We start from the raw sequence: 25,625 nt of genomic DNA on the forward strand, positions 1-25,625 counted from the left end.
ACCCGCAGACCTGGAGATACCTAGTCAACCTGGCAGTCATGCTTGACCTCCTGTCCTAGTTGTACTGGCTGACCCTGCTTTCTCAGTGCTGGTTGCGCTGTTTAGCAGCGCGGAGAGTGCTGATGCAGACGGTGGCGCGTGGCGTTTGGCGCAGATCAGGTCGCCCGCCTTGCCCCCACGAGTGCTCAGGAGAGCGGTGGCGGCGGTCCTGAGGGCGATCCGAGCTCGGAATGCTCGGATTCGCCCGGACCACCGATGCCGGACAGCCTCGCAGTCGCAGCTCGCAGGCGGCGTGTGCAGCCGTGCAGAGCCAAGAACTCGGACGACCCTGCTGTTAGCTCTGGCATACCGCAGGGGCACCGTAGCGTTCCGCAAAACCCTCCAACTTTTCCATGTCTTCGGCAACTGACCAGGTCGGAGGCGGTAGCCTCGGTTCGTCTCAGTTGCTATGGCCATTCATGAGAGCAGCAGAGGGTTGTCGGCCACAGGGACGACTACGTCCGGTCTGCCAGCAACACGGCGCTCCCTGCTCCGCTGCTCGCCGGCGGTCCAGCCCACAATTCGGTGCGGGCATGCCAAACTCCGTGCCCTAGGCACACGCACAGCCAGATCTTACCTACAGCCACGGGGTTATGAAACCAATCCAACAAAGGCCGCCCGTTTTGTGGGCACTCGCCGAGCGTTGTCTCCGTCGTCCTCCGGTGATCAACCGAGCCAAGACTACTCGAAAGAGCACAAAGACCGGCCACGAAAGATGACCGTTTCACACGACAACCGCTCGTTTTACTTCCGCTTTCGCAGATTTCCTCGTCGACGGCTGAGACTGACCCCTGCGGATGCGGAAAAGCAAGCGCGCTCAGCACTTTTTGCCAGATTACCAGAAGCGACTAGGTGAAAAATCCTGCCGCGTCCCGACGGTGCGTTGCTGACGCTATGTGGCGTGCGCCACGAAAGCACCCTCCGACGCCTCGTCGGCGCGCCAGGCAAATTCAACGCCTCTTGAAAGTTGTCGACAAAGCAAACTGTGACCGATGACAAAGGCGGGCGGAACTCATCAGAAGCGATCGTGGCGGCATTTGATGCATATTGATGGTGCCGTATGGAAACAGTCGTGGAAAAAATTGGGAGGCTCATCGTGATCGCCCCCTAAACCCAAGCTACTCAGAAGCAAAGTTTCAGAACTCACAGGAGGTCGCCATTCCAATCTACTAATCTTTGCTTGTATCAAAACTCGCAGCACAGGTGAAGTATCGAGATTGCGAGTTCACGTGACCTCATTACCGATTAACAGCCAGCTGAACTACGGCGGTATGACCATTCCATCTCTGGCTTGGCAGCTGATGTCCAGCTTGCGGCAACGCCGCAACTGATCATGAGCCTGAGTGCAACATCCCTCCTTAGTCACTCAGGTGCCAGAACAGGTGGTATGTGAAGTCGGGTGTCCCGATTACGTCCTCCCGGCTTCCTCGCGTGCGGAAATCGTTCACCTCGCTCTACCGAGAACCCAAGATCGCATACTAGTACACAAACATTAGAGCAACCGTCGCACACACGGCCCCCGGTCCGAGCATCAAGACCATGCCCCAGGCACCTTATGCTGCTCACTGTCCTCTGCGATCACTGCAAAGTCGACGGCAAAGCCGTCCTCGATGAGCTCCAGCTCAATGCGTGGTAGTGGTATCGGCACAGCAGGCGGCGACTTGGCTGTGCGCGAGAAGCGGCGGGACCCCAGTCGGCGGAGTCTCGGCTTGCTCTTTGTCAACGTAAGAACTGATGCGTTGGCTGATGAGGTGAGCATGCTATGTGGTCTGGCGAATGGGCTGGTGCTCGCGGGTGGAATTGGGGGCTCGGGCTCGTCGAGGGTGGTGCACAGGGCGTCGGACGGGAGCTCCGATGCGCTTGGGCCCCAGTCAAAGTCGAGCGATATCTGTGGCGGCGCAGGTGCCGTGGAGCGCAGCGATGCCTGCGACGCGCCCAGGCCGCGTTTACCGAGGATAGCCTCGATGGCGAGGTGTGGCGCGACAACTGATGGGGTGCGAGCGCGCCGCACCAAAGTACCGGAGAGGGAGCGGCGTACGCGCCGCCCGCCTGCACTGCTTGGCGAGAGGTGTGTCTCGTCAACCAGCTTGGACGCGATGCTAAGCTCGCTGCCCCACGAGTGCCAGGTGTCGAGGGCGTCCTCCCGCTCTACTGTCAGCAAGGCTACGGCACAGCGCACTATGTGGGTGCGGAAGCGCGGGGGTGGAGCGCGCGATGTGGCGCGTCTGGAACTCTTCGGCGGGGCGCCTGCGGAACGCTGGCGTCAGGCTCGCGGCGTCAGGCGGAACTCGGCTTACGCGAGAGGATGGCGGCGAAGGCGCGCGCGGCGAGGCTCCGCTCGCGGTGCGGCTCTGGCATGGGGCAGGTGGCGAAGGCGAAGGGCGCGACGCGCTCTATGTCGGGCGCTGATGGAGTGGATGAATACAGAAGGGGCATGGATTGGCGCCGCCGGGGGTCGCGCACGCTCGGGGTGGGGGTCGAGGAGCTCGCGACAGTCATAGGAATGAGTGGCGCCAGACGTGCAGAGCGTAGGAGAGAAGCGGGGGAGACCAGAGGACCAGAGGGCCGGAATAAAGCAGAAAGTGGATTGTTGGGGTGAGGCATGAGTTTTAGAGTGGCAGTCCGTGCGACGCAGGGAGGTCGTCAGCGGCAGTGTCAGTAGTGAGCGTTCAGTACCTGCTGCTGCGGTGGTCCGATGGAGGATGAATGATACGAGAGGGGGCTCCGGCGCCACCCAAGGTCTGTGCGATGCCGTATCCCCCGCTTCACTGTATTTGACCGCAACACTACATACGAGGATAGAAGGCTAGAGACATGCAGACATTGCGAGGCGGTCGAACCTGCAGGGTACGCGCTACCAGTTCGGATGCTGTTTAACACGACGGCGGAAGTCTGGTTCAGGATGGGCTGCTAATGCCACATTTGCATCACAACTTTATTTACGGCCAGCGTGGGGGGAGTCGTCAGCAATCGCGTGGCATTATGCAAGTGAGGTCCTTGGCCTTGGTCTTGGCGGAAAGAGTGAATGACGAGGCGGTGGAGTCCGAGGATGGCGCACTCCGATGTGGCCGGAGGAGTGCAGGAGAATCGCCAACTTTGCGGAGGTCCGCATTTCGGGTGTGCCTGGGGCGGTGGCGCCGGAACTTGGCTTAATGATGGCATTCTGATATTTTCCGTCACATCTCACGGCTGACAACATCACTACGCAACGTGCATGAGTGCATCGCGTATCGTGCAGGCCACTGGGTCAGCAGACATACACACAGTCCCTCTATGCAAGAATCTGCTGCCCAGACGCGATCGTCCATGAGTGACGCCCAACCGCCTCATTGCGTCTGGTGATCTCAATGAACTCGATGAACGCCGAAGTTCCAGGCCCGATCCCTGCATCCAGCCGCATGCAACTCACCGTTGATCAGCCAATTTAGCCACTGTGACCAATTCCGCCAAGGGTGGGGGCGGAGTGGGCGCGGGACGCAGCTTGCTCTTTCGTACATAACCCGGGGGAGCGGGATGCGCGCCCCACGTCCCTCGATGCGCTGTACGACTCGATGACGAAGGGATATGTGCTTGACGGCGTAGAGGTGGGCGCGGTGGGTACGTCGTCTCGCGAACGAACTGACGCCAGAGCGACAACCGAGCAGCATGACGGAGGTGGACGAGGTCTCGTCAAAGGGCCTGCCCCTCGCCGCGCTCGACGTCGAGGCGCAGCGGGCCGAGGCACGCCCGCTCACGCTCCGCATGCCGCCGTGGCTGCAGCCGTATGTCGCCGAGGCGTGCGGCATCGCCGCAATGATCGTCATCGGCCTCATCTCAAACATGTAGGGTCCTCACCACTCACGGCTGACGCCAGTCAATCGAGCCTGACCGGCGACCCCGAGAACCCCACGACGACCAACAATGTAGCGTACGCGTTCGGCTGGGGCGTGGGCCTCATGGCTGGCCTGCTGCTCACGATCGACGTGAGCGGCGGCCACATCAACCCGGCGATAACACTCACGCAGGCGCTCTTCCGCGGCTTCATGTGGCGCCGTGTCCTGGGCTATTGGCTCGCGCAGCTGCTCGGTGCCTTCGTGGCCGGCTGCATCGTCCACGGGCTCTACCGCGAGCTGCTGGACGCGCAGGACAGCCCGCGCACCTGGAGGACGGCTGCGCTTTTCGTGGACCGTGCGCCTGCTTGGGAGAGTGACGCCAGTGAGTCCAGCGCGGGGATGGGTGTGGAGCGGAGGGCTGATGCCAGACGCGTTCTTCCAGGAGGTCGTAGGCGCCTTTCTCCTCCTCCTCGGCGTCGCGGTGGTCACGGACCCGACGGCTGCCGCGGCGTGGCAGACATGGGTCAAGGCGCTCATCATGAACTGGTTCTTTGTGGCTGTCAACGGGTGTATGGGCATGCACCCGGGATATGCACTGAACCCGGCACGCGACCTCGGCGTCCGCCTGTCCTGTCTCGCTTTCGGATACTCGCGCGACATTTTCACCGACCGCCACTGGTACTGGACGTGGGGGTGTATTGTCGGCCCGTTTGTTGGTGGTATCCTCGTCACGTTTGCGTACGACTGGGTCGTGCGGGGACGCGTCGAGCTCACTGTCCCCGCTCTGCAGCGCTTCGTTAACCGCAAACGAAAAGAAAGTTAGGCTTAGAACGCATGATTATTGGGAGTGCACACAGCCGTTCGTCGGTCCAGGTATCGTGTATGCATTATATGTCTGTGCTTCCGCCATAGGTGGCATGGTCAGCGGACAGACGACCGACCGTGTCCGGGCTCCCTATCCTGTGACGGTGATAAGCCGTGAATACATTCAGAGTATACCTGCGTTCTACAATGTCCAGGCGCGTGTGCGATCCTTTTACGAACGCCTCACCTCGCTTCACCTCACCTCACCTCAGTAAAACATCTACTTTCCTTGCCTAAGGGTAGTGCTGCTGGTGCTGCTGGGCATATGGGTACGGGTACGCGGGCGGCGGCACCTGGCCCACCTGGCCTGGGTTGGGCACAGGCGCGTACGGCTGGCCGACGAACGGGGTCTGCACACTGGGCGGGGCGGGGTACACGGTGCCGACGGACTGGTTCATGTTGAAAGCATAGTCATTCGTTTTGGCTTCGACGACATTGCACAGCGACAAGCGCCATTTCCCGTGCACCTTGCTGCGTCCGACGGTGATGGCCTCAACGATGAAGTTGAGGAGGAGGGGTGCGGCGGGCGCGAATGCGCTGATGTCAGCCTTGTCGGGACGGTGCTCACATCATGGCGCAGAAATAGCCGACGAGGATGCACGAGGCAATGAAGATGGCACCGAGGATCAGGTCGGTCGACGTGCGCACAATCCAGTAGTTGCGGCGGTGTGCCCACAAGCTGGAGTCAGAGAGATCTGGCGAGGACGCACAATGTGAGGAAGTAGATGAAGAGGACAGCGCCGTGCCCGATGCCCCCAATGGAGCGCATCCAGATCCAACCGTATTCCTTGTCGGGGTCGACGTCGGCGGCGCGCACCACGAATCGCGTGCAGATGCCGATCTCGATGCCCGCTATGATCATCGCGATCACATACATGACAATCTGGAAGATGAAAGGTCCCCTGCCCATGGTGGAGAGTGAATGGGTGTAAGTGTGCGTGAGGGTGAGTGGTGAGTGATGGGAGCCAGATGGGCGCGCTTTATCTTGTAGCCAGGGGCAGTGCTTGCCCGGGCTGTGCGTGCGACATGAGAGTGAGACTTGTTGGTGCACCAGTAGGTGGGACGCCCTGAGGCGAGGCGCATTCCCGATGTCCAACTTGCTTTGGCTAGTCTTTAGCGTTGCGTTGCCTGCGCACTACCAATCACCGTTTCGGCTGATGACTACGGCCAGCTGACTTGCCAGATTGCCGCTCACAGCCTCAAGCTGTACAAGCTTATTCTCCGCACCGCCTGACCCTCGCTTGCGAGTTGGCGGGTCGTCGCCAAGCCAAGAGCGTGCCTGGTTGATGCATATTCCCACCACTAGAATCAAGGAGGCATGCTTGCATGAGGAAAAGCCTGTTGTTCGGGTTTCATCTGCCGCGGCCGTCCGTGGCTGTGGGCCGCCGGTTGATGTTGGTGCGCACACCATTCCTGCCGTGGTGTGGAGTCGTGGTGGTCCAGCTGGCCGAGTTTGGGAATGTCAGCGTCTCAGTTCTTACAGTCGGCATCCCTGACCATGCTTAGCCGGCCATGGATGGTGTAGTCTGAGACCAGGATCATGAAACGCCTTGTTGCACCTGTTGGCTGACACTAGCAAGTCGCTTGCTGGCCGCCGGAAGTGCTGATGATGAGATGCATTTGTTGTTGCGCTCATGGAGCAGCCGCAAACGTGGCCAAAAAGTGTGGAGATCACACTCTGACGCTCTCTGTCGGAGAATTGAACTCCGGTCTCCCGCGGTCACTTCAAATGACAAGCGAGCATACTAGCCACTATACGAACAGAGATACGATTTGGACGAAGTATAGCTGGTGTATCTTTGGTGTCTACTCGCTCGACCTACCATCACTCCAACATTTCTACTCCCTCCTGGTGTCGCCGGCCAAAGCTTTTGCGCCTCTGTATTGCACTTTCACTGGAACTCGCTTGTACAATATACATTGCAAGCCAATTCGCCTGTACAGTACCTTGCATGCCTCGTCAGACGCGCTGTCTCATGCTGGCGACCAAACAATTGCTTGGAATGAGCTTTAAATAGGCGCCAAGCACAGTTCTACCGCCTCCCGCCAATCCGTCAACCCCCTGGCCCCCTTGGGGTGACTCCTCGAACCCTTGTAATGTTGAAATGAATGCAGTTTGGAGATATTACGAAATTACATGGAACATTTGATCAGTTAGGGTGTGGCCGAAACCTTGTTCCCCCTGGGCACCCCTGAGTGTCATCCAAGCCTCAAGGTCAAACACGCGAATGTCCTCTCTCTCCATCTTCGTGCTACCCGTCCAGGTCCGACTCGGATCTCTAGCTCTAGGCCTCCAGGTCGGCCGCCCATCGCACTCGTGGACTCATGACTTCAGACTCTAGCTCTCGGCACGCAGCCCCGCAGCAGCCAAGCCGCAAGCCGTAAGCCGTAACATGCGTCGCAAGCCCACGACCGAGCTCGCAGCTCGCAGCCCGAGGGCCAGAAAGAGCAAGTGTGTTGCTCAATCCACGTGTGGAAGATCAAGCTTAGGCAGCTTACAGACTGTGACTTCTCAATCACTTGTATTCTGACCGCGTTTCTCTCAACTCCATCCTCGACTTCTCACTAGGACGGGGCATTACTCACGCCAAAAACATCACTCTCTTCACTCTCCATCCCCTCCCCTCCCTCCCTCCCTCCCTCCCTCCCTCCCTCTCCATCGCCATGCCATCCCAACGACGCCGATTGGTGGGGGCAGCGGCTCTTCTCCTCGTGCCCCTCACCCCATTAGCGCGTGCTGCCGACATGCCCTTCCTCCAAACAGTTTACGCCGCCAGCGCACAATGCACTGTCGACGGTAGCAACTGGATCCTCTACCTGGGCGACCAGACCGCACCGTACGCGTGGGATGCGGCCGCCAGCCCCGATGGTTCAGCGTTCCGCGATCGCGCACAGCAGATGCACATCCACACCACCACGCCCATGCAGAGTCTCACCTGCCAGCTCTACGGTACGCGTATCAGTGTCCTCGGTGGACTGCAGTTGGCGGGGGGCGTGAATGCAGCCGACCCAAACTTCTTGAGCATCACACTCGACGGGCAACCCGTCACGCCCGATGCTCTAACTCTCACCCCGGCGAATGATACCTGGAAGTCGACCGTGCTACAGGCTCCCCCGCCCAACGCAGCGCCCCTCACGCCTGGGATGCATACGCTGCAGATTCAAACAGGCGCGTCCTTCCATGGCGCACTCAAGATGTGGGGCATGGTCGCTAACACATCGGTTCAAACAGCGTGAGTAGTCGGTGTTGGTCCTTCTCCCACCGAGTCTGAGCTTACGCCCAGTGGCTGGAAGCCGTACAGCGCCCCGGGTGTCGGCTCCTCTACAGGTCACGAGCTGCCCTTCGTCTTCAACTCGTCCGTTGCAAGCACAATGTACAACTGGGGAGATCGTGACCCGGGGGTCCACAACTTCGGGCTGCAGAGTAAGTCACTTCTCGCACGGCCCTGACGCCAGATGTCTCGTCGCCCGAGATGGCTGTCGCGGTGCGGGAGAAGGCCGAAGCGACAGTGAATTTGCCGAAGAACTCGTCGTATCTGGTCCTTCATGGCTACAGCGGACCCAACTACGGGACACTCTGGCTCGACATTGAGCCTGCACCGCCAGGCGTCTCGACACTGCCAGTCGAGCGCAACACCAACAAGCCATGGCTCGTATACGACACACTCTTCGAGGTCCCGCTCGACCCAACCGCGGAATACACCGTCACTTACACCACGAAGGAGGGCGCCCTCGGTGCAGGCGTGTACCTTGCCTCGACAGGGGTGTTGGAGTATCAGGAGAATACGTGAGTGTGCGCGTCGGCGGAGGATGCTGACGCCAGGCTGAATCCGTTCACGGGTGGCTGGAAGGACGGGACAAAGCCAAAGAAGAGGAATCTTGGTCCGTTCATCGGGGGAGCTGTGGGTTTGAAGTAGCAGGACACACTGACATCCAGGTTGGCGGTGGCATCGGGGCTATCTTGCTCGTCGGCCTCATCGTCTTCCTCTGGCGCCGCCGCCGTGCTGCCAAGAATCAGCCGTGCGTTATCTCTCTCCTCACGCTCAGCAATACTGACGTACAGTGCCATCTCAGCCTCCGAGGAAGGCTCGTCGGACGGCACGCTGGGCGAGAGCGACGCGATGCTCGAGAAGGATGGGAGTGCGCGCGCGTCCCTCCGCCCTTCTAGCATGGGCGGGCGGCCCAAGTCGGGCGTGTCGGATCGTCGCAAGTCGGAGATGGCGATGATGCTCGAGCGCGACAAGCGCAAGTCGGTTGCATCGACCAAGTCCGGCCGAAAGTCGCGACGCCAGTCCGAGATGCCAGCTCAGTGAGCCATCTTTCGTTTGCTCGTGTTTCTAACGCTAGTGTGCTCTCCGGAGACTACCGTAAGGACCTTGAGTCCTGGCTTTTGCCCAGCGGCGCGTACTCTGGCGGAGCGCTGCGCCAATCCCGGCCAATCTCCAGCACATCGGGGAGGGGGTTGCTCGACGGTCTCGCCGTCCCTGCGCACCCGCTGCATTCGCGGCCCATCTCTTCCAGCTCGGGGCGGGGTCTGTTGGATGGCCTCAACGTGCCCCCCAATCCTCGCAATTCGCGGCCAGTATCTTCGCCCCCCGGGCGAGGGCTTCCACCCCTGGACATCGCCGCCGCTGCACCAGCTTCTCCACCTCCAAACCTGTCGCCAGTCGAACAGACCCTCGCCACGCTCACTGGCAAGTTGCCGCAGTCGCCGCCGCGCACCCGAGTCGCATTGCCGCCTGGAGCCGAGGAGCCAGCACCTGCCCCCTTCGCTGTGCAACAGGCAGCGTCTCCAACCGCGTCTGGACCACCGCTGTCCTTCCCGACACCGACGCCCGCCTCCCCCACGGCTGCAGGGCCACCCACACACGCGCCGCCTTCTTCGCCGCAGCCACGAAGCGAGTCCGTCGCCTCTCAGGCGACATTCTTCTCTCTTCCCGACGAGTCGATGGACGCTGGCGACACGACAGTGGGTTCGGAGGGCTTCTTCAGTGCTCAGTCGCATGCGGCGCCCGTGTTCTTGCAGCCCAACTCGTCCAGTTCCCGGCCGATGAGCCGCCAAGCGATACCGAAAGGAGGTGCGTCCGAGGCCGAGGTTATGGACGGCCATAAGGCGGCGGTCGACGAAACGCAGTACGTTCCCGGGACGGCGATGTAGATGGACTTTTGAGTGGTTGGACTCTGCTGGATGTGATGGACTTTTGAGAAGAAGCGAGTGGCATTGATATAGTGCTTGGTAGTTGCGATGCGCGACGCTGCATTGCGATGAGATCTACAGTAGCTGGCGTCGCCAAACGCCAAGACCAGCCAAGGCCGGATTTCATGGCCGTAGCAGTGTTGATGCGCCAAGTGGGGCGTGAAGCGGCACTACGAAGAGGGAAGGAATTGCGTGTGTGGTGTGTCGAGTGGATGGATTGGTGCGCAGATGCAAGATGCTAGAGAGATCGCGAGGATGCGCTTCAATCTGCACGGCCCACTTGTCCGTCATCCACTCGCTCTAGATCACTCTTCTTCGGGTCTCGCGCGGCCGCTCGGATCGACTACACTGGGACCACTTACGACGGCCACGACGGTCACTGAGACCCACTTGTGGATCTCCTCGATCCTCGACTCACTTGCCTGACGTCTTCCTCCGACGCCCTTCCGTCGTCGACAAAAGCTCCGTTGCCACTCACAGGCCATATAAGATGCCCCTCAAGCCTACCTTCTCCGCTCTCACCTTCGCCTCCTTCATAAGCCGCCCTCACACCGACGCTCCATCTCAGCATCTCGCTCCACCTCACGCCGACTCTACCAGTCCCGACCCCGCACGCACTCACCGCAAGGCCAAGTCTGAACCGCCCAGCTTCCTCCGTTCTCTTGCTAGAATGAGCGTCCAAGCCCAGGCTATCGCCCCCACACACATGGCCAGGCCCATGCTCACCTCGCCCAACGACATGCTCTACACCAAGGGCAGCGTCGAGCAGCCAGAGCCCGTAAAGTGGTGGACTGAACTCTCCCACGTCGATGGCGCACCTCACCCGCACTTGGGCAGCGGGGCGGAGTCACCACGCTCCTCCACCGTTGACCTCACCGCCCGCAGCGCCGCCCGCCAAGCTCTCTTCTCCAAGGCCACCTTCCCTCTGGTGCTTGACACCATCGTGTCCCACGCAGCCCACGCCGACCGACTTTCCCTCCGCCTCGTCTGCCGCCGCGTGGCGGCGCACACCGACGCGGCTCTCTTCCGCACTCTTACCGTGACCACGCACGGCTTCCGCTCTGCGGACGGAACCCTTCCCCTCGTCAACCTGTGGCGCCGCCCCGATGTCGCCGGCGCCGTGCGCAGCCTCACAATTACCGACGAGTGGGACGACTGGACGGCCCTCGCTCATGTGTTTCCCGGGCTTGCTCCCGACGTGATCCGCGTCCCCGCTTCGTGTCCGCTCGACATCCTGGGCCTGCAGGCTTCAACCGTTATCGCTTTCGGCGACGTTGTTTCCGCCACTACCTCCGACTGGCTGCGCGTGCACTCCCTCCCGCTGCCGATCAGCACCGATGCCGCCATCGACGACCTCGCGGGGCCCTCCCGCCTCGTCTACACCGTCCGCCACGGCGACCCCGACCTTCTCCTGGTTACCCTCCCCGACAACTGGTCTCTCCCCGACACCGTGCACACCCTTGTCGTGCACATCGCGCCACACCCCAACCCACGCCCCGCGTTGACTCCTGAGGTCTTCAATCGCGCTCACACCGACGACGGTGCCCATACGTATCTCAAGAACCCTCGCCGTTCGGGCGAGTACGGCCTCACAGCGTCGCCTCTTACTACCGTCAAGGGCCTCGAGTGGCTGCATGCCGCCAAGGGCCACTTGAGCTTCCTGGACCGCCTGGCGTCCGTTGTTGCCGCCAACCTCCGCCCCGGCCGCATGTTCACCCTCGTCGCGCCGGAGGCGTGGGACGAGCGCTGGCTCTGCGCCGCTCCTGGACAGAGCACGATCACGTACCGCTTCTTTTATGCCGTCGTGCGCCACGCCCGTCGCCACCATCGCTGGAACGGGCGCTATGCGGAGCGCGCGGTCGCGGATGCCATCCGCTTTGTCAGCGAGGATGAGTACCGCTCGGAGATTGGCGAGGTTGTTTGGCGCCTTGAGACTGAGCTCGAGGCGTAGGCGGGGGGGCGACTCTCGAATCTGTACAGCACTCATCTTTCTCCTCTTCGTGTACGCTTACCCCTTCATTCTGATTATCGACAGTCCGTATGTTGTGATGTACTCTTCCGCATGTGGTGGGTCGGTGTCAGAGCTTACCATTGCTGCGGAGACCACCGACGCTCCGGTGGATCAAGATGACCTTTCACAAGGTTAGATCTCTGTTCTCCATGTTCGGTTGAATTGCTGAAGACCGACACTAGAACACCGGGTGGCGCACTGATAACTGGGAATGCGGCGACGCCCTTCGGTCTTCAGGGCGACAGCTCTGCGGATATCATGGGTGATCTCATCATGTTAAATCTCAGAATGACTGTCCTTCTATCACGACCAAAGCGCACAGTCACTCTCACGGGTCCCAGCTCCTCACTCAAGACATGACACTCTATCTTACGGTCCCCTCCCGCGCGCCAAGCTTCTGGGCAGTAGCGAGGACAACCGTTCCTTGATCCTGATATGTCTTGTCAAGCATATCCGAGTACTCCCACCACCATGAATCTCATCAAGTGACCATGCCGCCACCACAAGCTGACGCTGGCCCGCGCTCGCCGAATACGACCGCCACGCTAGAGTTCGACCTGCACCTGACGCCGAGGTCACCGCTGATCTGGTTTGCAGACGCGGGTGACGAGCCGCCTCAGCCAGGACGCCCGCGCGTAAACTTCCGCGAATGGACGGCGCTGCGGGACGGGCGCCTCGCGACAGGCGATGCGACGGGTGCGCAAGTAAGCTACAGGCTGAGCGACGGGGCGAGCATGTTCTCGCAGCTGTACATGCCGCTCGTCGGGCGCGGCGTGCGCGTCTCCGGCAACGTGGCGGCCGACTACGACGGCTGGCTCAGCCGCAAAGGCCGCGACGACATGGTCGACATCGGCAACACGGACCCGCTGTACGCCGACGACGGGCCGTTCACGCGCCGCTCGCTCAACATCCACCGCCTGGCGCGGACGACGGGGGCGCGCAGCGGCAGCGTCGAGATCACGGGGGTGACGGTACGCACGGGGATGAACACGACCGCGTGAGATTGCCGCGACACGAAAAGCGTCGCGCCGCCGCCGTCGCTGACCCCAGCCCCTCCCTCGTGGAAGTACCCACGTCCTTCGTCCCCTTCGTGTTGGAGGACGGCACGCCGAACCCCGCGTTCCAGTACATGGGCACATGGGCGCCACTAGCTTTCGGCCGCACTCGCGTGCTCGAGGGCACGGGCTCCGCGCAGCTCGGAATCAGCGTGCCGCCCGGCACGGCGTTCATGCTCGTGAACGGCACGGCTGGGCCGGAGTGGGGCGCGCTCGCGGTCGCGTGGGTGGCGCCGCCGCTGCTGCGGCTCGAGCTCGACCGCGGGGGCACCGAGTACGACTTTGCGCCGTCCAACTCCTCGCGGCCGTTCATGGCGCACGGCGAGGCCGTGTACTACTCTGCCCTCGATCCCGAAGATGTGTACACGCTCACGCTGGGGCCGTGGTCCACCGAGCGCGGCATCGCGCTGCACAGCGTGACATTTTACGCGGGATCGTGCGTCGCACTATGCGCGCGCTGACGGCAGGAAGGACGCGCAGGAGCCGTTCAGCGTCAAGGCCCCCGGGGAGTTTCCGGGGTTCGCTGAGGAGCAGCAGGGCGGAACGGGCGGAACGGGCGGAACGGGCGGGACAGGCGGAGCGGAAAAGCCCGTGGAGGCAGGGAAGACGGGGAGCTCGACGCCGGTCGGCGCTATCGTTGGCGGAGTTGTGAGTGCTGTATGGGCGTGCTGATACCAGGTCGGCGGCGTGGTTGTGTTGCTCGTTCTCGCAGGCTTGTGGTGGTGGCGCAGGCGCAAGCGGCACAGGCGCGCCCCGCTTGACGACAAGTTTGAAGTGGATGGCTCGCCGCACTCGCTCGCCGGGCCTCATCTTACGCCGTATGAGGCCCATTCTGCGATACAGCTTCACACTATCGACAGCGCGGGTGTGGGTGCAGGTGCGGGTGCGGTTGGGCTCAGTACCCATGACGGGCTAGCGCCTTCAAAGTCGGGACTGGCGTCCTCCGGGCCACCACTGTCGCCGGTGGCGTCTTCCGGGCCACCGCTGTCGCCGCTGCCGTCCTCCGGGCCGCCACCGTCGCCCCTGGCGCAGACTAAGCAGGCAGTGCTCGCGGTGGTAGAGCACTACGCGCCCGGCTCGACAGGGGATGCCTCGCCTACGGGCAACGACTCGCCGCCTAGTCCCGTGCGAAGCAAGAGTCGTATGATCCGTCCCGCCGCGAGCTCACTATCTCCTGCCCGCACAGCGCCACGGACACACGAGGAGGACGCCGGCCAGCTCCTCCCCCCCATGTATAATCTCGCCTGGACGCCGGGCTCAGCGTCCTATCCGCCTCGCGTGTGATGCCGGGCAACGTATCCAGTGTAGCAGTATTCGAAGAGATCCGACGTGGTGATGCATTCACGTACACGTTCCCCAACGAAAGGCTGCGTGTTCCAGACCCCACATATACCCCGCACGGCGTGCTCGGCCGTAATCGTCGGCGAGCTCCGACGCCGACCGACCCTCAGCCGAGCAAGCCGAGCGGAGTTGCTCGTCATGATCTGAACTCACGCGCCGCATCTATTCTTGAACAACCAACTGTCTTCTGTGCGACTTGATAGTGTTAAAAGCGAGAGGCGCACGTCCCACTCCTGCTCCGCATCAACCCCGGCGAAACTACGATGCCGCCAGAATCCCGCGCACACGAGAAGGAGGCGGTGATGCCGCCGCTCAAGCCGTCCGAAACAACACTCTCGTCGCGTTCAGCGCGCGCAGCCCTCCGCGCACTCGAGGACTTCGAGGCCTCCCCCGAAAACCCGCGCAACTGGGCGAGCCGGCGCAAGTGGCGCACGATGTTCACGGTCGCCATGACGGGCTTCATCGCGACGACAGGGAGCAGCATCGCCGTGCCGGGCATCCACTCCGCCATGGCCGAGTTCGGCACGCGCAACGAAAAGGTCGGCGTGCTCGTCGCGAGCTGCTACGTCCTCGGGCTGGGGTGAGTCACCCCGCGACGCGGTTGACGTCAGCGCGGGGCCGTTTCTCTTCGCCCCCATCAGCGAGCTCTGGGGACGCCAGGTCGCGTACCAGTCCTCGCAAGTGTGCTTTACGCTATTTTGCATGGCGTGCGCGCTCGCACCCAAGTGAGTCTATGGTGGAAGGGGCTGATGGCAGTATGGCGGCGCTTCTGGTCCTGCGCTTTTTCTGCGGCGTATTCGGATCTGTGGGTCCAACACTCGGCGTTGCGACTTGCGCCGACGTCTTTGCGCCGCATGAGCGCGGGCGGCCCGTGTCCCTGTACGCCCTCGGACCTATGACCGGCCCCGTGCTGGGCAGTATGCTCGGCTACTGGATCCTCTACGGCGGCTGGCGCTGGACGCATGGCGTCATGGCCATCATGGCCGCCGCCAACTTCGTCCTACTCTCTTTCGTGGACGAGACTTATGCGCCGTAAGTCTTCCCCCCCGTTGCTGTCTGACCCCAGCGCGGTGCAGAAGAAGCTTTCGTACACCATCAAGCACCCCCTTCCCGATGCCCGCGGCCTCGAGCGCCTCTCCCCACACCGCTTTCTGCACGAGCGCGGCTGGATGCGCGCCATGGTGTCGCGCGACGATGCAAGTACGGCGTTCAAGAAGGCTTTTTCCCGCCCGCCTCGCCTCCTTTTCGGCAACCCCGTAGCCTTCATCTTCTCCCTCTACTACGCGTACATCTACGCCGTGCTGTACCTCTTCATCGTCTCGCTCAACCTGCTCTTCGGGCAACCGCCTTTCTCCACCCCCGGCCTCTTCTCGTACGGCTGGCCGCAGTCCACTGTCGGCCTATGCTATTTGGGTATGACGGCGGGCTTTGGGCTGAGCGCGCTCACCGCCGCCACGATGCAGGACCGCATATACCGCAGGCTAAGCAAGAAGAACGGGGGCGTTGGCCAGCCGGAATATCGCGTAGGTCTCTCGCGGGCCCGCTCACACCAGCTCGTCCTCACCGCCATCGGGATGTGTATCATGCCCTGCGGCTTGTTTCTTTTCGGCTGGACGGCTGGCCGCACACATTGGATCGGCCCACAGATGGGTCAGGCCGTCACCTCCTACGGCCTGATGTTGGCTTTCAACTCGATCCAAGTGGGTTTATCAAATCATGGGATTGACGATATCATGGGGACTGACGACAGAACTTTATTGTCGACGCATTCTACCCATACTCTGCCGCGGCGACGGCTAGCGCAACCTTTGTGAGCACTAATTCTGTCAGCGTCTGACGGCAGGCGCGCTCCGTCACAGCGTGTGTGCTCCCCATCTTCGCACCAACAATGTATCGTAATCTCGGGTGGGGTTGGGGATCGACGCTACTCGCGCTTCTCGCAGCGGTCGCCATTCCGGCCCCTTTCGTCATGTTCAAGTACGGGCAACGCCTGCGCGAGCGCTTCAAGTTCGAGGGCTGAGCATTAATTTGCAAGTGACCACGCCGTGTATACTAGATGCTAGAATCTTGTCGTTCTCGCGCTTAGCGCGCCAAAGCCGGCACGCGGAATCGTGCCCGCCCCACTCTTGCCCGACACGGGCGAGAGGAACGAGGGTATCACACCGTCTCCGCTCTGTCGTCAGTTGTGACCACGCAGCACGCACGTTGAGTATGGGATCCCATGTGAACGCCGGCATCGCGCCGCCGAGGATGCGTTTCTTCTTTTTCTTCTCGGGCGCTACCGCTGGGGCCTCGTCCTCGCTGTCCGCTGGCGTCGCGACGGCCTTTTTGGACTTGGACTTGGCCACCACGGGCGACGAGGACTGGTCGTTGTCCTCCTTCTCCTGCAGCGGCTTGGATTTCTGTCATCAGCTGCAGTCTTGGAGGGAGCTGAGCACGTACCGATTTGCGCGCCTTCTTCGGCGGCGCCTGGTCCTCAGACTCGTCTGCCACGGGGCTCGTCTTTCGGACCCTAGTGGACTTGTCAGGAGAGGCGGCGACGGCCTTGGCCTTCTTCTTGGGCTTCTCGGGGGTGGCATCGGCGACGGCAGCCTTCTTCCTCGGGGCCTTCTTGACCGGGGCAGATTTGAGAGCCTCAAGCTCCTCCTCAACCCCAGCGAGGCGCGCAGACTCCGCCTTGGCGGCCCGGTACTTCTCCTTCAAAGTTCGTAGCACCTCCTTGTACTCGGTCTTGGTTTCTTCTGCCTCCTCCCGCGCGGCGTCGGCAGCCTTCTCGTGTTTGCTCGCCTCTGCCCTGGCCCCTCTGAGCTGTGCCCGAAGCTCAGCTAGTTCCTCCCCATCCCCAGCGCTCTTCGCGGAGGCGTTCTGGAGCCGCTTGATCTCGGCGCGTGCGTCGGCCTCCTTCTCGCCCAGCATGCGATGTGACTCCTCAAGCTTGGCGAGTTTGGATTTGAGCTCCTTGAGTTGCCCTTGCAGTTCGGCCACTTCCTGGCCGTCTCGCTCAGTCGATACGCGCGCTTGGCTCGCAGCTGCCTGCTGATGCGCGAGACTAGTGTTGGCGGACTCGAGCTGGGCCTGAGGTGAGCTCCATTCCCACGTCTCCAGTTCACCTCTAGCGCAGCAATCTGGGCGTCCTTGCTCACCAACTCATCGATGGAGTTTGCGACGCGACTCTCGGCAAGTGCCAGCGCGTGCTCACCCGTTACGCGTTGAGCTCTCGCTGACTGCGCTGCCATCTCTGCCTCGAGCGCCGCCCACTCGTCGTCGGCCGCCGCCAGCGCAGCCTTCTGCGCCGCAACAGCGGCAAGAAGGTTTAACTGTTGTCAGATAATGACACAGACACCAGTTCACCTCGTCGTGGCTCAACTGCTCACGCAGCTTGCTCGACTCGACTTGGCACTGGAACTTTGAGGACCGGGCTCCCCCCACTTCGAGCTGGTGTCGGAGGAGCGCGCGCTCGTCTGCCCACTCCTCAGCGAGCCGTTCTTTGTCTCGGACATTCGCCTCGACTTTACGCTACAATCAGCAAGTGGCTAGCCAGCGGTATACGCACCTGCTCAGCTTGGTATTTACGGACGAGCTCCTGCACCTGCTTCTCGAGGTTCGCGATGCGTGCTCGTGTCGGACCAGGCGTTCCTGGCGCTTCTCCGTCCACGTCTACGGAGGGAGACTGGCTAGCTGAGTCTGCGTGCAGCCTTCGGCGTGATGAGCGGCTTGGAGGTGTGTCCATGGCGGATGCGGTTGTGGCTAAATCTCATCGGCATCGGCAAGTTGTTTGTTTACATCTTGTCATGGTTTTTATCCGAGCCCCCGGTAATGTTGGGTGGACCTCCACTCTGGCGAAGATGACAGTCAACGCGTATCCTCGATTCTCACATATCTCCATCCATCCATAATCCGTCATGAGCGACGAAGACTGGGTCACTGACTCCAACCAGGCTCTTGAGCTGCAGCTTGGTGAGCTCTTCCTCCTCCGAATCTAATCGCAGTGCGCCCCGACGAAGAGGACGCGCAGCTAAAGGGCGCCGATCGCGCAGCCGTCGAGCCCTTCCACCCAACCTTCACGTACCCGATCTTCGGCGACCAAGAGAAGATCTTTGGCTACCGTGACCTTTCCATCCAGGTGAGCTGTTTACAAGAGTCCGCTGACGATAGCTCCGCTTCGCCAGCGGGAGTTTGAAGCAGTACCTGTCTATAAACTACGACGAGAAGCTCGACAGCGAAGACACGCCTGCCGACGACGTTGAGCGCGAGCTGTACAAGTTCATTCCGCCCGACTACACGAAGAGCGCTGTAGATTTTGACACCACTGTGAAGGCGGACTCGGGGTTCACGCCCTGCGGAGACAAGATCGCGAGCTATTCCCGGGCGGCGGCCACGTCCAAAGGCAAAGGGAAAGCGAACGGTGCCGCGGCACCATCTGAAGACGACGACGATGCCGTCGTGTTCGAGGTGTACCACGTGAGATTGACCCCCTCGACAAGCTGACAGCAGTCGACGTGGGACACTCCCCGCTTCCGCGAGTACCACCGGCGCATGCAGGTGTTTGTCCTGCTGTACATCGAGGGCGGCAGCTACATCCAGGAGGACGAGGACGCGTGGGAGTTCTTCACTCTGTAGGTTGTGCCTTCGCGTGGCGTCTAACGGCAGGTTCGAGCGGCGCAAGCGCCCGGCGGGCGGGTACTCGTTCCACTTTGTGGGCTACACGTCTGTTTATCCTTTCTGGCACTATCCCGATCAGATCCGTCTGCGCCTCAGCCAATTCGTCATACTCCCGCCGTACCAGCACCTCGGGCATGGATGTAAGTGTTGCCGTGAGGCTGGAGCGTTGGCTGATGACAAGCACGATTGTACAGCGCACTCTTCGACTACATGCTCAGCCGCCCGGACGTCGCCGAGCTCACGGTCGAGGATCCCGCGGAGGCGTTCGAAGACCTACGTGACCGCAACGACCTACGTTTCCTCGTCAAAGAGGGCGTGCCCGACGACCCGTTGTTCCTTGTTGGCGTGGGGGCGGAGAAGCGCGGAGTCAGATCTGCGTGGGAGGCTGGGCTGCGGAAGAAGTACAAAATCGCGCAGCGCCAGTTCGACCGCCTGCTGGAGATGCTACTGCTGCGCCAGCTCGACCGCAAGGACGCAGACAAGGTGCGCGCTTATCGTCTCCAGGTCAAGTCGCGCCTATACCGCTTCAACTACGTACGTCTTGCTCCTGTCTCATACTTTCACATCTGACAAAATCAGGAGATGCTCTCGACGATGACGCCTGACGAAAGGAAAGAGGCGCTCGCCAAGACTTATCAGTCGGTCGTAGAAGACTACGACCGCCTGCTGAAGATGACGTTCCACTAGTGTTATAAATATATGCAGATATGACCTATCCCTCGACCTTCCAAAGCGCTGCACGGCTACGCTTGGGCTTGCGGGTGACATGCACGGCCATGCCATCGCCGTCATCCTTGAGAGCAAGTACGACGCTCTCCTCGAACTGCGACACCCCAGCGGCCTTTTTCCTCGCAGCTATCGCGCGCTTGGCGAACGCAAAGCGGTCCTGCATGAAGGAAATTGGGAGGTCTGGGCTCTCCACGCACTGCTTGAACAGCTCGAAAGGCAGAGGCACATAGGCTGCGAGCAGGCGCGGATCAGTGGCGAGCGTTCCCTGGGGGGCGGCCTTGATCTGCTCCGGTAGCGTGCGAAGAAGGAAGTCGAGCACGTCGCGTCTCAGGCGGGCCGAGTAATCGCCATAGTCCGACTCATATCCAGCGCTCCCGAAAGCGAAGCCGTTGCCGTTGGGAGCGGAGGATATCCCGACCCACTCGATGTACTCGCTGATGTTGGACGCCGAGATGGCGGAGGAAACGCAAGAGTACGCCACGTCGGCAAGGTCGGGCTCGCCAAAGAGGTGAGCGGCGGCGAGAACCGCGCGGGCGTTCTTCGCAGTGACATGTTCCAGTGAGGGGTCTGTAATTAGCTCGCCTGCCTCGTGCTACAGTCGGTGACGCACTGTAAAGATGCTGCAGGGTAATGTACACGGCCTGAGCGTCAGCTTTGTACAGTCACAGAGGAATATGACCCACCTCCTCGGTAATGTTCTCATCCGTGAACGCCAGCTGCAGCGTGCTTCCGGGCATGAGAGTGATTATGAGGTGTGCGAGGTAGGGGCTGCGCGCGAGGATCACTGTCGTCAGCGTTAGCCCAGTATGAGAAAGGGAGACGTACGGCGGTGCAGCTTGAGCGACGTGTTGAAGAACACCACCTGAATGTCGGCGAACTGCTGCCCGCAGAACCCGCTGTTGAAGATGTACTCCTGGAGGCTGGATGCAAAGGCTCTGGGGTGATGTCAGTCCTGAGACGATGAGGAGCTGCGTCGGGATGAGAGGCTCACGTCTTGGGTTCCAAAGTATGAGCCGAGGTGGGGACCGTCGACGGGGTGGGGGAGTCCGTTCTAGTGGCGCTCATGTTGTGGACGTGTAGTGTAGGGTGGAGGGGAAAGGTGGAGTGTGAGAGATGAATGCTGAGACGATGAAGGGAGATGCTGTGTACGAATGTCCGCCGCGCTGCGGTCTTTTGTCTGTCTATTAGGGTATACGGCGATGACGGTGCCGAGTGAAACGATAGCGAGCGCGAGGAAAAGTGGAATGGACGGAGAGAAAAGGATGAAGGAGAGAGTGCTCGATGATCATGTTCAACTTTGATTGTTCGTGTGCCCCCCCAAACCTCCACCAGCAACCTTCTCTCCACTTCAATTGCCACCAACAACCCCAAATCTACAAATCCTCCTCTTTCGTCCTCCTCGCTTTCTCATACTCCACAAGCACAGAGGACAGGATGAGCCATCGCAGGCGACACCGCGCACCGCAGCCGCGCGTCGAGGTCATCACTCCCGCTGGGGAGGATGCGCCGTCCCTCTCAGTCACCATGCTCGGTGCGGGGCAGGAGGTCGGTCGCTCCTGTTGCGTTATTCAACACCGCGGGCGGACAGTTGTATGTGATGCCGGTTTGCATCCCGCCTACCCGGGGCTGGGAGGATTGCCGTTCATCGACGAGCTCGACTGGTCAACAGTCGACGCGATTCTCGTTACTCAGTGAGTGTCCTACACAACATATCCAGCCTTCTGTTGCCCGCCGGCCAGAGGCCCTCTCTCCGCTCAGTCCAGCTAACACCAGCTTCCATGTCGACCATGCAGCAGCGTTGCCTTACATCATGGAAAAAGTAGGGACTGCGACGGCGAGAGTGGTGCGCTGACCCAGACAAACTTCCGTGACGGCAACGGCAAGGTGTACATGACACATGCGACGAAGGCAATCTACGGATTGACCATGATGGACACAGTCCGCATCAAGTGCGTACTCACTTTGAATGCCCCACCGCATCGCTGACAGTAGCGACCAGCACTCGGACTCGTCAGGAAGGCTGTACAATGAGGCTGATGTTCAGGCGTCATGGCAGAACACCATTGCCGTCGACTATCACCAGGACATTGTCATCACGGGAGGGCTACGATTCACACCGTACCACGCGGGGCATGTGCTAGGCGCGAGCATGTTTCTCATCGAGATTGCAGGTCTGAAGGTGCTGTACACGGGCGACTACAGTCGCGAGGAGGACCGCCACCTCGTGATTGCGGAGGTACCCCCCATCCGGCCCGACGTGATGATTTGCGAGAGCACGTTCGGCGTGCACACGCTTCCAGACCGCAAGGACAAGGAGGAGCAGTTCACGACGCTGGTCAGCAACATTGTCAGACGCGGGGGTAAGGTGCTCATGCCCATCCCGAGTTTCGGGAACGGGCAGGAGCTGGCGCTCCTTCTCGATGAGTACTGGGACCAGCATCCCGAGCTGCAGGGCGTGCCGATCTACTTCGCCTCGGGTCTATTCCAGCGCGGCATGAAGGTGTACAAGACGTACGTGCATACAATGAACGCCAACATCCGCTCGCGATTCGCGCGCCGTGACAACCCCTTCGACTTCAAGTTCGTCAAGTGGCTCAAGGACCCGAAGCGGCTCGACCACAGGCAGCCGTGTGTGGTCATGGCGAGTGCGCAGTTCATGAGCTTTGGTCTGTCGCGTGAATTGCTCGAAGAGTGGGCTCCGGACGCCAAGAACGGAGTCATCGTCACGGGCTACTCTATCGAGGGCACCATGGCGCGTACGCTCCTCGGCGAGCCGGAACACATCGAGAGTTTGCGTGGCGGCCGCAACATCCCTCGCAGATGCACGGTGAAGGAGATCTCGTTCGGCGCGCACGTCGACTACGCCCAGAACTCCAAGTTCATCCAGGCCATCGGTGCGCAGCACGTGGTGCTAGTACACGGCGAGGCGAGCCAGATGGGCCGTCTCCGCGCTGCCCTGCGCGACTCGTACGCCACGCGCGGACAAGAGATCAACATCCACACACCGCGCAACCTCGAGCCGCTGACGCTGACCTTCCGCGCCGAGCGCGTTGTCAAAGCCATCGGAAGCCTGGCCGAGCAGCGCCCCGAGCACGGCGCGCCGCTCAAGGGTCTCCTGGTCTCCAAGGACTTCTCGTACACCCTGCTCGACCCCAAAGACCTCCGCGACTTCACGGGTCTGAGCACGAGCGCAATCACGCAGAAGGTCTCGCTGCCCATCGGCGTCGACTGGAGCGTGGTGCGGTGGCACCTCGAGGGCATGTACGGCGAGGTGGAGGACAGCGTGGACGCGGCAGGGCGCGAGGTGATGACTGTGAGTTTGACGACCATGCGTCGCTGACATCAGGTCATGAACGCGATCCGCGTCGTGCGCGTCTCGGACGTCGAAGTCCAGATGCAGTGGAGCTCGAATACGAGCAACGACATGATTGCCGATTCGGCGCTCGTCGTGCTTCTCGGCATCGACACGAGTCCCGCGACAGTGAAGCGTGAGTGTCCCCGCCGCCGCAGCTGACAGCAGTCACGTCCCATCCCCACCCGCACGCGCACCACGACCACGCGCCGGGCTCGTCGTCGGACTTTGACACGCTCCACATGTTCCTCGAGGCGCACTTTGGGGACGTGAGCCGGCCAGGTGTCGCGGGCCACAAGCCAGAAGAGAAGGAGGGGAACGGCGGGGCGGACGGGGAGGCAGAGGCAGAGGCAGAAGCCAAGGATAAGGACGACGACCTGCTCGCCATGACTGTGCGGGTTGACGGGGCCGAGGCGACCGTCGACCTCATCTCCATGAAGGTGGCGAGCGAGAGTGATGAGCTGCGCGAGCGCGTCGAGGCCGTGCTCGAGATGGCACTTACTACCGTCACGCCTCTCTCGCGCCTGTACGCCGGGCAAGGGCTGGATCATGTACACGAGCTCGACGAGGCTGCAGCCGAGGCGGCATAGTAGATGTATGCGATGCAGGCCGAGACAGTACAAAATACATTCCAAAGGGAGCTCTATAACACAACTACTGATTTGCAAGGAACTCGGCGGCCAGGCCCGCGCCAGTGCCCAGCCCACCTGTCCCAGCCTCGCCACCAGACGAGGCTGGGTGGACTGGCGGGAGGCCGCGCTGCGCGCGCCACCTGTTCGTCACGGCGAAAACCTCTTCGTCGGCAAGTTCACTGGGGTCAGCGCTGCTCGTCATCTGCACTGAAACTCACCCAAACTCGCGCAGCCACCGCTCCGACGCCTCCCAGTTGCGGTGGTCCAGCGCGTCATCGCCATGCAGCGTAAACTCGGTGATGTAGCCATGGAACGCCTCGACGAGATCGTACTTGCCGCGCAGCAGGATCATGCGGTCGCGGATGCTGGGGAACAGTATGCCGTCGATCGCGTGCTCGTGCGGCATAGTGCGCTGCACGGTAGTCGGCATGAGCGACGGCGGCAGCTTGTACTCGTGGTTGATGCGGAAGTTGTTGAGGTGGTACGTGATCAGTTGGAGAGCCTCGGTTTTGCGCTCGGTCGCCTCCTCGCCCTCCATGCTCTTGCGCAACTGCTCCTGCAAACGCCGGCGCTCTTCGACCTGCGCTTGCGTCATGTTGTTCGGGTTGGTGACGATGCGCGGGCTCGATACGGTGTCCGGCACTGAGTTGGTGATGTGCGCGACGGCGGCGCGGAGACTGCGCTGATGCTCGGCTTCGGCGTTGGGGCTGTGCGCACTCTCGTGCAGCGAGCTCGGCGTGCTTCCGGGGCCGAGACCAGTGCCGGAGTTGCTAGGTGGCGGGGGCACCACGCCGACGGCAGGCGACGTGCCGGAAGACACGGTGCGGATGCCACTCGTCGCGCCGCGCTGCAATCCCGCGCCTAGAGGCGGTCCGCCCCCGCCCATCCGAACTGGAAAGCCGCCTGTGTCGACCACCTCGTTGGTGCTTGTCGCCATTGTGGATGGCCCAGGTCCGGGGACGCCCAAGTTGGCGGGATCGGGGAAGAGAAAGTCCCACTCGCCGCCCTTGGAGAAAAACTCGCTCAGCCCGTTCAGTGGCGACATGGCTGCGCCGCTGCCGCTCGCACCAGCGGCGGATGTCTCACCGCGCGCCTTCTTGGCCGCCTCGGCCTGGCCAGTAAAGTCGAACATGAAATCGTCGTCGTCATCGTCGTCCTCGTCCTTCTTCCCTCGTCGCTTGCGTTTAGGCGCGTTCGCTGGGGTGGGCGGGAAGTGGGGCATCGGCCCGCGCGCAGCCTTCTTAGACAAGAAGGGTGTTGGGTCGTTCTTCCCGCCTTGCTCCTTGCTCGCCTTGAGTTGGACGAAGGCCTCGTAGGCTGTATCCGTGTCGGCGCGGTTCAGGATGGCGTCGAGCATCTGCGGCGTGAGGCCGAGGCGCGGGAGACATGAGCCGAGGCCTGCAGCCGTCAGCATCGAGTTGATGGGGTGCCAAGCTAGCTTGGCAGCAAACAAAGACAAAGGCAACTTGCCTTCACCAAAGAACTGGGACATGTTCTTGATCATGTTGCGCAACTCCTTGTTCTCATGCAGGAGATTGCGCACGAGTAGTAGCATGAGTTCGATGCGTTCATCCTTGTCGCCAGAGAGAATCTCGACGCGGGCCTCGAGATCGCGGATCTATGGTAAGCAGGGAAGGTGGAGTGGAAGGGTGAGAGGGTGTGGGTGTGGGGAAGGGTGAAGGTGTGGGGAAAGCATCCCGCGGCCACGGTGGAGGGGTGGGGCCGCGATGGCGATGAGAGCGTGACCAGTGATGGTGGGATGGATGCGGATGGAGACGCGGAGTGCTGCGGAGACCGGGAAAGATGAGGTGAGCATCCCAGGCCGGGATCGCTCGTCGTTGGCCGGATGGACGCTCTCGCCACCGGAGGGAACTCACGTATTGCTGCTGTCAGTGTCGCCGAGCGTGAGAGACGCACCTGTTTCCTCAAAC

General features: G+C 61.5%; 12 protein-coding genes across 12 annotated transcripts; 7 read left to right on the top strand and 5 right to left on the bottom strand.

The window, feature by feature from the left end:
• Positions 1–185: 185 nt before the first annotated feature.
• Positions 186–2,538, bottom strand: COLE_02940 (uncharacterized protein; the record flags this gene model as incomplete). The annotated part of the gene is made up of 4 exons (XM_018425416.1): positions 186–328; positions 1,606–2,187; positions 2,219–2,296; positions 2,337–2,538. The coding sequence occupies 4 exons, from the start codon at positions 2,536–2,538 to the stop codon at positions 186–188; spliced, it is 1,005 nt and encodes a 334-aa protein (XP_018278421.1).
• A 1,052-nt stretch (positions 2,539–3,590) lies between these two features.
• On the top strand, positions 3,591–4,674 carry COLE_02941 (uncharacterized protein; the record flags this gene model as incomplete). Its single annotated transcript, XM_018426715.2, has 4 exons — positions 3,591–3,636; positions 3,668–3,860; positions 3,893–4,233; positions 4,280–4,674. 4 exons carry the CDS (start codon positions 3,591–3,593, stop codon positions 4,672–4,674), a joined length of 975 nt encoding a protein of 324 aa, XP_018278422.1.
• A 274-nt stretch (positions 4,675–4,948) lies between these two features.
• COLE_02942 (uncharacterized protein) lies at positions 4,949–5,625 on the bottom strand (the record flags this gene model as incomplete). Its single annotated transcript, XM_018423354.2, has 3 exons — positions 4,949–5,252; positions 5,284–5,394; positions 5,426–5,625. The coding sequence occupies 3 exons, from the start codon at positions 5,623–5,625 to the stop codon at positions 4,949–4,951; spliced, it is 615 nt and encodes a 204-aa protein (XP_018278423.1).
• A 1,754-nt stretch (positions 5,626–7,379) lies between these two features.
• On the top strand, positions 7,380–9,873 carry COLE_02943 (uncharacterized protein; the record flags this gene model as incomplete). Its single annotated transcript, XM_018426716.2, has 7 exons — positions 7,380–7,948; positions 8,000–8,139; positions 8,172–8,502; positions 8,539–8,617; positions 8,653–8,735; positions 8,779–9,024; positions 9,063–9,873. 7 exons carry the CDS (start codon positions 7,380–7,382, stop codon positions 9,871–9,873), a joined length of 2,259 nt encoding a protein of 752 aa, XP_018278424.1.
• A 529-nt stretch (positions 9,874–10,402) lies between these two features.
• On the top strand, positions 10,403–11,863 carry COLE_02944 (uncharacterized protein; the record flags this gene model as incomplete). The annotated part of the gene is made up of 1 exon (XM_018426717.2): positions 10,403–11,863. The coding sequence occupies one exon, from the start codon at positions 10,403–10,405 to the stop codon at positions 11,861–11,863; it is 1,461 nt and encodes a 486-aa protein (XP_018278425.1).
• A 551-nt stretch (positions 11,864–12,414) lies between these two features.
• COLE_02945 (uncharacterized protein) lies at positions 12,415–14,262 on the top strand (the record flags this gene model as incomplete). Its single annotated transcript, XM_018426718.2, has 4 exons — positions 12,415–12,920; positions 12,974–13,414; positions 13,446–13,626; positions 13,657–14,262. 4 exons carry the CDS (start codon positions 12,415–12,417, stop codon positions 14,260–14,262), a joined length of 1,734 nt encoding a protein of 577 aa, XP_018278426.1.
• A 320-nt stretch (positions 14,263–14,582) lies between these two features.
• Positions 14,583–16,339, top strand: COLE_02946 (uncharacterized protein; the record flags this gene model as incomplete). The annotated part of the gene is made up of 7 exons (XM_018423355.2): positions 14,583–14,899; positions 14,931–15,044; positions 15,076–15,351; positions 15,386–15,842; positions 15,873–16,019; positions 16,070–16,129; positions 16,163–16,339. The coding sequence occupies 7 exons, from the start codon at positions 14,583–14,585 to the stop codon at positions 16,337–16,339; spliced, it is 1,548 nt and encodes a 515-aa protein (XP_018278427.1).
• Positions 16,340–16,378: 39 nt separating this feature from the next.
• COLE_02947 (uncharacterized protein) lies at positions 16,379–18,049 on the bottom strand (the record flags this gene model as incomplete). The annotated part of the gene is made up of 6 exons (XM_018426719.2): positions 16,379–16,492; positions 16,524–16,721; positions 16,762–17,394; positions 17,430–17,636; positions 17,671–17,835; positions 17,873–18,049. The coding sequence occupies 6 exons, from the start codon at positions 18,047–18,049 to the stop codon at positions 16,379–16,381; spliced, it is 1,494 nt and encodes a 497-aa protein (XP_018278428.1).
• Positions 18,050–18,221: 172 nt separating this feature from the next.
• Positions 18,222–19,668, top strand: COLE_02948 (uncharacterized protein; the record flags this gene model as incomplete). Its single annotated transcript, XM_018419272.2, has 7 exons — positions 18,222–18,276; positions 18,309–18,442; positions 18,475–18,780; positions 18,814–18,935; positions 18,970–19,121; positions 19,163–19,515; positions 19,561–19,668. The coding sequence occupies 7 exons, from the start codon at positions 18,222–18,224 to the stop codon at positions 19,666–19,668; spliced, it is 1,230 nt and encodes a 409-aa protein (XP_018278429.1).
• A 25-nt stretch (positions 19,669–19,693) lies between these two features.
• On the bottom strand, positions 19,694–20,775 carry COLE_02949 (uncharacterized protein; the record flags this gene model as incomplete). The annotated part of the gene is made up of 5 exons (XM_018423356.2): positions 19,694–20,277; positions 20,321–20,351; positions 20,394–20,494; positions 20,536–20,645; positions 20,702–20,775. The coding sequence occupies 5 exons, from the start codon at positions 20,773–20,775 to the stop codon at positions 19,694–19,696; spliced, it is 900 nt and encodes a 299-aa protein (XP_018278430.1).
• Positions 20,776–21,144: 369 nt separating this feature from the next.
• Positions 21,145–23,652, top strand: COLE_02950 (uncharacterized protein; the record flags this gene model as incomplete). Its single annotated transcript, XM_018420392.1, has 7 exons — positions 21,145–21,401; positions 21,484–21,529; positions 21,568–21,659; positions 21,703–23,023; positions 23,057–23,198; positions 23,231–23,346; positions 23,425–23,652. The coding sequence occupies 7 exons, from the start codon at positions 21,145–21,147 to the stop codon at positions 23,650–23,652; spliced, it is 2,202 nt and encodes a 733-aa protein (XP_018278431.1).
• A 64-nt stretch (positions 23,653–23,716) lies between these two features.
• COLE_02951 (uncharacterized protein) lies at positions 23,717–25,249 on the bottom strand (the record flags this gene model as incomplete). The annotated part of the gene is made up of 2 exons (XM_018425417.2): positions 23,717–23,873; positions 23,913–25,249. The coding sequence occupies 2 exons, from the start codon at positions 25,247–25,249 to the stop codon at positions 23,717–23,719; spliced, it is 1,494 nt and encodes a 497-aa protein (XP_018278432.2).
• Positions 25,250–25,625: the final 376 nt, after the last annotated feature.

This window comes from Cutaneotrichosporon oleaginosum, assembly GCF_008065305.1.
Source record: "Cutaneotrichosporon oleaginosum strain ATCC 20508 chromosome Unknown ATCC20508_contig02, whole genome shotgun sequence".
NCBI classification, from domain to species: Eukaryota; Fungi; Basidiomycota; class Tremellomycetes; order Trichosporonales; family Trichosporonaceae; genus Cutaneotrichosporon; species Cutaneotrichosporon oleaginosum.